The 10,934-nt window shown below is 43.1% G+C and overlaps 1 protein-coding gene across 1 annotated transcript in view; it reads left to right on the forward strand.

The window, feature by feature from the left end:
- LOC146674046 (FHF complex subunit HOOK-interacting protein 1A-like) overlaps nt 1-10,934 on the forward strand; it is a 25,840-nt gene continuing 14,906 nt past the window's right edge. Inside the window, exons 1-4 of the mRNA XM_085392465.1 lie at nt 1-147; nt 4,098-6,379; nt 8,098-8,299; nt 8,383-8,604. Coding sequence (XP_085248591.1) covers nt 6,275-6,379; nt 8,098-8,299; nt 8,383-8,604 — 529 coding nt within the window. The 5' untranslated portion in view covers nt 1-147; nt 4,098-6,274. The remainder of the gene's footprint in view (nt 148-4,097; nt 6,380-8,097; nt 8,300-8,382; nt 8,605-10,934) is intronic.

Here is a 10,934-nt window from a genome sequence, read left to right on the forward strand (position 1 = left end):
CTCCGCAGCGCTCAGAAGCGGCACAGCCGGGCCGCTTTAAAACTGCAAACCTAAGGATTTACACACGTTTCTGGACAGTTAAACGCGTTTTAACCGCTTTTCTTCTCACTTTGGGAATAACAAGCAACAGTTAGAGAGGCAGCCGAGGTAAGAAACGCCTGGTTCAGGTTAACCAACGAAAAGTGCAGAAAATGTTGGGATTCTCAGTGTTTTCATGCTGCAGTGTAATGTAAACCAAGAGGAGGGTTTACTGTTACAAGACTCTGGATAGACAAAATATAATAGTTAAAGGAGCGCAAAGTTGGTCAAACCTGGCTTAATAAAACTTAATAAACCTGCATTCATAGAATGGATTTTTGCTTAAAAACTATTTTAATGAATTTAAAGAATTTAAAAAATGATTTTATTTTAAGGAAACAAGCATTTATTGGGAAGGAAATCGTCTCTTAAATATAAAATGCATTTTTAATGCTCTGTGTGCCCTGGATGTATTTATTTATTTTTATTTTTAACTGTTTTTTTATGTCTAAGTAAGAACTGGTGTAGAAAACACTGATATCCAGGAGCTGTGGCCTCATACAGAAGGATGAAATGAGTCCTGACACTGAAAGACAGCCTGAAACCATTTTTATTGAATAACTGTTAGCACTAAAGATTCTTAAACTATCAAAAGTAAATGCAGTTATTAAGCAGAATCATACATGTGCTATTTGTATAATAATTATATATTTAATTATTGATTTATTAATTGGTGTTTAACGTTAATGTTGCCGCTGGGGGTGATTTTACTAACTTATATACATGCTGCACAGTTTTGTTTGCAACAACAGAGCAGAATATATAAATAGATTTATAAATGATTGATTTCTAGTATTGTGTGAAGAAACCAGAGGCAGAGTAGCATCAAAAACTCAAAAAGGAAGCTAATTTATCAACACCCAACTAATGGATTCTGTTATTAGGTTTCATCTTAACAGGGACAATGCAAGAGAAACATCTGAGTCATGGCATCTGTGGTCTTCCTGGCAGTTTTAAAATGTTCCATGTCTAAGGGGAGGAAGGAAAGGCCACTAGCCTCCTTTGACGTCACTTTGATCTGTAGTTTCAGTTTATATGGGTGTATGTTTATACATGTATTATATTTTTAATCTGCAAAACAATAAGTAAGCAAAGCTTTAAAATAAATGGTGTGGACTACACAGTAAAACATTTCGTGTCAAAGATGTAGTAGAGTAGAAATAGAAACAGAAGTAAAGCTGTGATTGCTACAGAGTGGTGAAACTTGCTTCTGGAGGGAAGGGAAAAATATCCACTTGTGTTGCAGAAGGTATCCTGAGTTCTGAAGCTCTAATCTCACACATAATTTCATATATCTGGTCTTGCATCTACCCTCCAGGTGTACTTTATTGGTCCCCGTGGGGAAAATCCCTCTCTGCATTTAACCCATTCACTCAGTGAAGCAGTGGGCAGCCACTGGGCGCCCGGGGAGCAGTGTGTAGGGACGGTACCTTGCTCAGGGGTACCTCAGGGTAGCTGTTCAGGGGAATCGAACCCCCGACCTTCCGATCATGGGGCCACCACTCTACCTACTGAGCTATCCCTGCCCCCACAGGGATAGCTAGGATAGCTAGGATAGGAGGCACACAGTGTGTTCCTGCACTGTGAAAAAGCAGCCAGGGTATCCTTGAAGCTCGTTGTAAATCCTAAACAAACAGAGGACAGCTCATTGTGCTCCAAAAGGCTCCCCATCCTGTGACTTCTCTCAGGCCTACTTTAAATAATGTAACCTCACCAAACACACGTGAGGCCCCGCTCCTTTACAATGCAGGTAAACAGGTGTGTCTGCAGTGCTCACAACTGCTGGTCAGTGATCCTTGCTGAGTTTGAGTGATTAACTAGCTTTTAGCTAGAGGCCAACCTGGCCATGGAATATGAACATTCACTCCTATAACAGCAGATAAGAAATAAGGCATGGCATAAGAGCCCACCTTCTAATGAAGTTTGGCAATTGCAAGCTTTATAAATAAAACATGAATTCATTGGAAATACAGAAGAAAAAACTTGTTTCTGGGCCTCATTTACACTATGTAGAGAAAAATACTGGACCTTTACACCTACAGCTGCTCAGCTATGAAGCTCCTAACATGCGGTTTTTGTTTGTTTTGATGTTGATGCCAGAGGTTTGGAGATCTGCAGTTACTGAGTCAGCAGAGCTTTGACAACTTTTATATACTCTGTGAATCCGGTCTGTAACTTTGCATGGTCTGCCACTTTATGAGTATGTTGCTTTGATTTCTGAATGCTTCCACTTTGCAGTAATGTCACTTACAGCTGATTGTGGGCTATCTAAGAAGGAAGCAGCTTCACAAACTGTTGTGAAATTTCACAGACTTTTCTAACAGTGGGCTCCTGTCACAGCACCACACTTGAATTCAGTGAGCTCTTCAAAATGACTCAGTCTTTTACCCGTTTGTAAGAGGACTGCAAACACCTCAATGCAACAACTGAACTCAGCCCGTTAAACAACACAGCGAGGTGTGTTATTTGCACGATTAAATTAAATCTCAATCAGCTAAATGCCTGAAATGATTTTAAAAACCAGGTCAGAAAAGACTTCAGGTCAGTCTGCTTGTGCGTGTGTTTAATCCCTGGTTTGTGTGATGGCATGTGACCGTCTGACACACACAGAAAGAGCCGGGCTGGGATTAAACAGCGCCGTCTCATCTGAGATTACCTCTTTTTTTCTGTCGTGCTCTCAGTCACACACACACACATTTGTTCTTCCGTCTTTGTGAGGACAGATGATGAAGCCATGCACTCGGCCTTGCATACCCCAAACTAAACCTGACTCATAAAATTGGGTCTGAAAGCAAGCTGGAAACTCCAGGGCTTAAAAATTAAGTATCAAAAACTGCATTTCTTCTAATGACCACTCAAAGCTCCAAATGTGAGCAAATCCCAGAGACTCCCACGATAAAACGCTCAAATTTATAGCTTCAAGCTAATTTACCCCTTCATATTCACTCTGGCTGTTTTTCTTTCTCCATTTATCTCATCCATCTGGATACTGTTAAAGTTAGGGGTGTGGCTGCTTTGATTGACAGGTGACTGAATAGAAGTTAGCTGTCATAGGTCAGTACCTCCATCTATCTACTCTAATTCAACTCAGTGAACTGGACCTTTGTGCACTTTACTCTTGATTTATGCCCCCTCATTGAACTTATCTAGTGATGGTTTGCTTATTACACATTATGGAGCCAACTGGAGCATTTTATTGTAATTATGTTAAAAATTATCCGTGTACAGCTTGCTTGGTTTAGCTGGTAACTTAGCAACACACATTTCTTGACATATGGACTCTTCTGGCTCGACAACAGCAACGTGGGAGAGACTGAAGTCCTTTAAAATGTGAAGTCCAAAACCAGTGGGTACAGCCATCATTTCTATACAGTCTACAGGTTTTATGAATACAGAATGCAGAAACGTATAAATATGACCATTTGAGCAGCTGGTAGCTGGCATTTTTGCATAAAATATTCTAAGTAAAATAAATTGATATAGTTTTATTGATTTAATTTTAGCTCTGGCTGTCGGAGAAATTACTGAAACAAGCAGTGGAAGAAAATGGGCTCCTTCTGCTATTGATTGTTTTTACCTTCTGCTATTGATGGAGCAATGTAGGTTTTTATAGGCAGGCTCAAACTAAGACTATAACTTATGTTAGGGTGGCACAAAAACAATGATTATTTCAGTGTCACACATTGAAGGCACAAAGAAAAAAATAATGTGTCACAAAATGCTTATTAAATGCATCAATGTCTCCACAAAAAGAAAAATGTTGATACTCCAAAGGCACAAAAGACTTAAAGTGGTACACAAAAATTAAGAAACACACACACACACACACATACACACACACACACACACACACACACACAGATTAGAGTCCCAGATGGTTAGGGATATAAACTGTGTGTGTTTACTTGTTTTCCTCATGTTGTCAGGACATAAATCAGGCCCTGATAGTGTAAAGAGTTACATTTAGTGCTGCTCTGTGTCACTGTGTGTGTTTCTTTCTCTCTCCATTACGAGTGCAGACAGCAGGCTCGCTCATCCATGGCATCACAGCAGCAGCAGCAGTGCAAAGGTAGGAATACTGCCGGGTGATTTCCTCGAGACCTCCATGGGAATTCACGGAATGTCCCAGAACGCCCAGGGTGGGCCTCGTTGTCATTTTTCCTGTTTGCTTGTTTCCACTGAAGAGCCTTACTTCCTGCTGTTGCTGCTAGTTTACACACACACGCACACACGCACACACAAACACTGACACAGAGTAAGGAAATAGCTCTGTGATTGTGAAAGTCAGATATATACACAATTAAAATAAGAGGATTTCCTCATGAAAAAGAAAATCCTCTCTGCTCAGCGACCTCTTGTTGGAGAGAATCAGTGCTTTACGTAAGACATGAAGACTTAGACAATAAAGAATCACAAAGCACACGAGTGGATGTAAAACAAATGGTATTAGATCATCAGTCAGATGGGTAAAAGGTTGAAAATAGGTTTCTAGCAGTGCTGTTTCTGTGTTAACTTCAAAGTTTGACATCACAATTTTCTGTTACATTAACAGAAATGGCTTTACTTGAGCTATGCAGCCAGCACAGCTAAAAATAAACGTGGATTACCTTCCTGCAGCCTCAAATCTCTGGGAGTTGATTGTCATAATGTAGAGAAATGAACAGAATTCGGCAGCTGCCTGGAGGGAAGAAAACTAAGCTAAAAATATTTGTATTCTTTGGACAATAGGTCACTGTATTTGTTTATTCCAGCACCCTGCACATGTACAGCCCATGTGTTTAAAAAAACATATAGAGAAATCCACACTTTACACAGCTACATGTGCACATGCCGGGAATGGAGGAATCACAATTCCAGCAACAGTTAGAGTGGGAAACCTGCAACTCCTTCCAGTGCAGCTGCTGTTCTTACATTGCAGTCCTTTTATGACTGCTTGCACTGGAGCTTCTACTGTGTCATCACAGACAAATCACAATTTCGTCACAAATTTGCTGCGCCTCAGGGCCCAAACAGGAGCTTTTAGTCAGTCTGCAGTGTCCAAGCACTGTGACGGAGCATCACGCTGCCAATGCTGTCTTCTAGTTTAGCATCCTGAGGCATCTGAACATTATGGAGGAACATTCAGTGATGTTTGAGGATCATCACACATGTGAGCTGGTTCTCTAGCCAGAACTTGGAGAACCAAACAGAAACTGCATAGTCCAATCCTGAAGCTGGTGTATCAGCTCAGGAGCTTGATCCTAAAGTGGGTGTGCACCTTAAACGTGTCCCTCATAGTCACACTGTCAAAGTAGAGTTTCACTATAAATACATGACATGGAAACAGCTTTGGCTCTTCAGATGTAAGATTTTTTAAGACCGATACTGATACCAATATTTGGTGATTTTAAAAAATCTGATATACCGACAGATTTTTTTTTCTTTCAGACACATGTACACATAATTATTTATAAGTAATTACTAAGATGATACGAGAGTGCAGTTTAAAATGATCTTGTTTTACTGGCACAACAAATCGTGGATTACTCGACTCTTCTAGCATCGGCTGGCTATTGTGTTTGTGGAGTTCAAAACACGTGTTACCTATGGGGAGGTTGCATAGTGCCCTCTGGTGGACAAACTATGCAATTGTTCAACTCACAACATAGTTGAAGGGTGTTTCTCCCATCTTCTCTACTTATTTATTTAGATCTATCCACCATTAAAAATGATATCAGCAGGTAGATAATATTGATTCCACTGACATGTTGGTCAGGCTTGGTACAACAACCCAAACTTGGTATCTGGCTAACAGTAACTGCACTGTTCTCCAAAGAGAATATTCATGGTAAATACATACTGTGTGTAAACACTGATGGAGAGCCAGCAAACGCATAGGCGCAAGTGGTCAAGATGGGACTCCCAAAGTAATCTGAAAAGAGCAGCCACACTAGGAATTGTGTATGTCATTAGGAGGGCTAACAACACCAGCAACAACAGTAATATAAAGACAAATTTTTATCATGAGACGAAAGACGAAATTAACAAACTTTCCACTCTGTCCTTCTCCATATTCTGCAGGCTAGCTGCCCACCAAGCCCGGTGCCAGAGACTGATTCTGGGCAGAGGGAGCCAGGTAATGACCCTCAGTCCTTCCATCAGACAGCCTCCACGCATTGAGCCGGATCATGCTTTAGCTCCCTGACAGTCAGTCAAAATGATGGCCTCGGTGGTAATCGGGGGACATCGGAAGAAGTCCCTCACTTTGAGAGGTGTGGACCCAGAGACCTGCATGATCGTGTTTAAGAACCACTGGGCACAGGTGATCTTTTTATTTACTCCTGCATCATCTTCATCTTCACTGGTTAATCAGTGCTTTGCTTCACAGATAAAGTCACTACTGACATGTTTTTTTAGCTGCTCTTTGTCTCTTCTGTCTGGCCTGGCCTAGTTTCACTTACAATGACTGTGTGACTGTCTGCGTGTGTCTATGAATGTGTGTCAGCATTACTGGCCAGACTCTGGCCCTTAAACACAGGATCCATTTAGTACAAATCACTCTCCACAGCTGCCAAGAAAACCCCCACACACTCTGCATCGTCTGTGTGTGTACAAGTATTTTGTGTGTGTTTGCAAGTGTGTGCATGCGGTCCTTGTCTGAAGCAGCCAATGTCAAAGGTTAACACAAGTCCAGAGAGTGAATTGCGTTCTTATTTTATTCATCTCTTTTTCATCCCTCCCACGGCTATCTCTCTGTTGTGGCATCTTAAATGTTTTACAGCAATAAAATTATTTTCTTTATTAGACAAATTAAAAAAAAAAGTTTAGTCCATTTTATGTGAGCTCCAGTTAATTTTCCTCCTTGGCGCGTTTCATATGTGGACATTTCAACACAGTCATCGCACTTGGGTGAGGACAGATGATCACACTCACATCCGTTGGCGGAGGTTGTCTCGGTCTGTCTCCAAACAAACTCCCAAGCGGTTTATTTATGATGACAATGTGATCCCACCTCAGTCTGCACATCGTACTCAGCAGATTTCAGCTGAGTTTCAGTTTCAGAAATTACGAAGAAATTAAATACGATGATTTTGGGAGTAACTTATCCATGTTATCCATTAGTCTGCAATGCAGCACCCTCTGCCTGTATTTCTTTTCTTTGCTCCCGGCACAGACACATTCTGCCAATATATGGACTGAACGGTCTTGTGTGGTTTGTAGCAACACATTTTGGTTTGCTTGGAATTTCTCTGTGTTACAAAAAGCAAAAGTACAGGAAATAAACTCATTAACTGATTCAGACTAGAGTAAATAAACAAAACACCCTTTTTCCAAAGGCTGATCGAGGTAAGCTCAAATTTGTCCACGAACTCTAGGGAAATCAAATATACACAGGTCAAAATTGCTCAGAATTACAAAATTACTCCTCAAATAGAACATTGACATTGCCACTCCATAAGTTTTTGTGGTGCCTAGTGGTCATTAGAGGAATTACAACTGTAATCCTTTAACGTTCAGCTGAGAAGGGTCCAAGACAGCTGCATATAAATATTATTTCTAATGCATTGAGGTAAAGAGGTGATGGCAGTAATGATCCAGTTTGGTACCATTAGAAACTAAAGGAAGCCAAAATAAAAACATGATATAAATAATGTGTTTCTGTTTTCTTCATGCATTAATTTAAACAGCATTTTGCCCCAGTGACGTTTCTAACCTGGACGCTTGAGAGATTATTAAGTGACATCATTTATGCCATATTTCATTTAATAAATCTGTCTCCAGCTGTTATGTTTGTGTTTGTACCAGGATAAAGCTTTGGTTTAGTTAGTTTAGTTTTTAACTTTTCCATGCAGAGTTTTAAATACATTCTTTAAAAATGTACTTTAAAAAAATCTGAATACGCTTTGATAAAACAGGTGTGAGTATCTACTGAGTAATTTCCTCTAATCACTCTCATTTCAGGTGTTTGTTTTGCTTGTCGTATAAAGATGGCTGTAAACGCATTGTCTTTTACATCCTTGTGTTTCTGTTGTTTTTCAGGTGGTGAAGATCCTGGAGAAACACGAGCCGAGTCGCAGCGGCACCAACGCGCTGAGTTTCCTCACAGGTTATGGTAGCAGCGGCGGCAGCAGCAGCTCCGGAGCGCTACGTCTAGGCCCCATCCCAGCCGACGAGGCCAGCGCCGTCCAGAACTACGTGGAGCACATGCTCTTTCTACTGATGGAGGAAGAGGCGGGCCAAGGTAGGATTAAAGAAATCATCCCTCACTGTGCAACAAATGCAGTAGTATACTGGGACTCAGGAGTGTTTGTGCACCGGTACCAGGGGGAGCGATGGGTCCGATCCTGGAGTTTGTGGTCCTTGAGGGTGTGATGGAGAGGCTGTTTCTGTGGAGTCTGAGGAGGCAGTTCACTGAGGACATGAAGCTAGAGCAACTCAGGATGTACCAGATGCTTTTGTCTCAGGCCAAACAGCCTCTGCTTCACCATAAACCGGTTCTGCGGCCGCTAATGATGCTGCTCGCCTCCTGCGCCGGAGCTGCATCTGGTGAGTTGGAGGTGAAAGTGTTGAAATGTTTAAGATTTGACTTCCCAGGCCAAATGAAGGTTTTGCTGATTACTACACCATCTAGTGGTACAATGTGGTATTACATTACAGTGCAGCCAAGCCCAAGTTCAAGTTCAGCTGTTATCTCTTCCATATAATACAATTTATATATGTATATATATATATATATATATATATATATATATATACACAGCACCCATGCCATCTTGCATAGATGGAGCGCTTTAGGTTGAAGTTGTAAAATGTTCCTTTTTTTTATATATATATATATATATAAAAACACCCAGCACGCCCCTGCGGGCGGTTTATCCTTCAAGCTCGGGTCCTCTACCAGAGGCCTGGGAGCTTGAGGGTCCTGCGCAGTATCTTAGCTGTTCCCAGGACTGCGCTCTTCTGGACAGAGATTTCCGATGTTGTTCCCGGGATCTGCTGGAGCCACTCGCCTAGCTTGGGAGTCACCGCACCTAGTGCTCCGATTACCACGGGGACCACCGTTACCTTCACCCTCCACATCCTCTCGAGCTCTTCTCTGAGCCCTTGGTATTTCTCCAGCTTCTCGTGTTCCTTCTTCCTGATATTGCTGTCATTCGGAACCGCTACATCGATCACTACGGCCGCCTTCTTCTGTTTGTCTACCACCACTATGTCCGGTTGGTTAGCCACCACCATTTTGTCCGTCTGTATCTGGAAGTCCCACAGGATCTTAGCTCGGTCATTCTCCACCACCCTTGGGGGCATCTCCCATTTTGACCTCGGGATTTCCAGGTTGTACTCAGCACAGATGTTCCTGTACACTATGCCGGCCACTTGGTTATGGCGTTCCATGTATGCCTTGCCTGCTAGCATCTTGCACCCTGCTGTTATGTGCTGGATTGTCTCTGGGGCATCTTTACACAGCCTGCACCTGGGGTCTTGCCTGGTGTGATAGACCCCAGCCTCTATGGATCTTGTGCTCAGAGCTTGTTCTTGTGCTGCCATGATTAGTGCCTCTGTGCTGTCTTTCAGTCCAGCTTTGTCCAGCCACTGGTAGGATTTCTGGATATCAGCCACCTCCTCTATCTGCCGGTGGTACATACCGTGCAGGGGCCTGTCCTTCCATGATGGTTCCTCGTCTCCCTCCTCTTTCTTGGATTTCTGCTGCCTGAGGTATTCACTGAGCACTCGGTCAGTTGGGGCCATCTTCCCAATGTATTCTTGGATGTTCCTTGTCTCATCTTGGACTGTGGTGCTGACACTCACCAGTCCCCGGCCCCCTTCCTTCCACTTAGCGTACAGCCTCAGGGTGCTGGACTTGGGGTGAAACCCTCCATGCATGGTAAGGAGCTTTCTTGTCTTGATGTCAGTGGCTTCTATCTCCTCCTTTGGCCAGCCTATTACCCCAGCAGGGTACCTGATCACGGGCAGGGCGTACGTGTTGATGGCTCGGATCTTGTTCTTACCATTCAGCTGACTCCTCAGGACTTGCCTGACCCTCTGCAGGTACTTGGTGGTTGCAGCCTTTCTAGCGGCCTCTTCATGGTTCCCATTCGCCTGTGGGATCCCCAGGTACTTGTAACTGTCCTCTATGTCTGCAATGTTGCCTTCTGGTAGTTCAATCCCCTCAGTTCTGACTACCTTCCCTCTCTTTGATACCATCCGACTACACTTCTCCAGTCCGAACGACATTCCAATGTCATTGCTGTATAGCCTGGTAGTGTGGATCAGTGAATCGATGTCTCGTTCACTCTTGGCATACAGCTTGATGTCATCCATGTACAGGAGGTGGCTGACAACTGCTCCATTCCGTAGTCGGTATCCGTAGCCAGTCTTGTTAATGATCTCACTGAGGGGATTCAGGCCTATGCAGAACAGCAGTGGGGACAGAGCATCTCCTTGGTAGATCCCGCACTTGATGGTGACTTGTGTTATGGGCTTGGAGTTGGCCTCTAGTGTTGTACGCCACATCCCCATTGAGTTCCTGATGAAGGCTCTTAGGGTCCCATTGATCTTGTACAATTCTAGGCATTCCAGTATCCAGCTGTGGGGCATTGAGTCATAGGCCTTCTTGTAATCAATCCAGGCAGTGCACAGGTTGGTCAGTCTGGTCTTGCAGTCTCGGCTGATTGTTCTGTCTACCAGTAGCTGGTGTTTTGCGCCTCTGGTATTCTTGCCAATTCCTTTCTGTGTCCCGCTCATGTATTGACCCATGTGCCTGTTCATCTTAGCCGATATGATGCCTGACAGGAGCTTCCATGTAGTACTGAGGCAGGTTATTGGTCGGTAGTTGGAGGGGACCGGTCCCTTCTTGGGGTCCTTGGGGATCAGGACCG

Source organism: Rhamphochromis longiceps, linkage group LG3, assembly GCF_057381845.1.
Source record: "Rhamphochromis longiceps isolate RC_006_pf linkage group LG3, R_longiceps_female_GT1.1, whole genome shotgun sequence".
In the NCBI taxonomy this organism is placed as follows: domain Eukaryota; kingdom Metazoa; phylum Chordata; class Actinopteri; order Cichliformes; family Cichlidae; genus Rhamphochromis; species Rhamphochromis longiceps.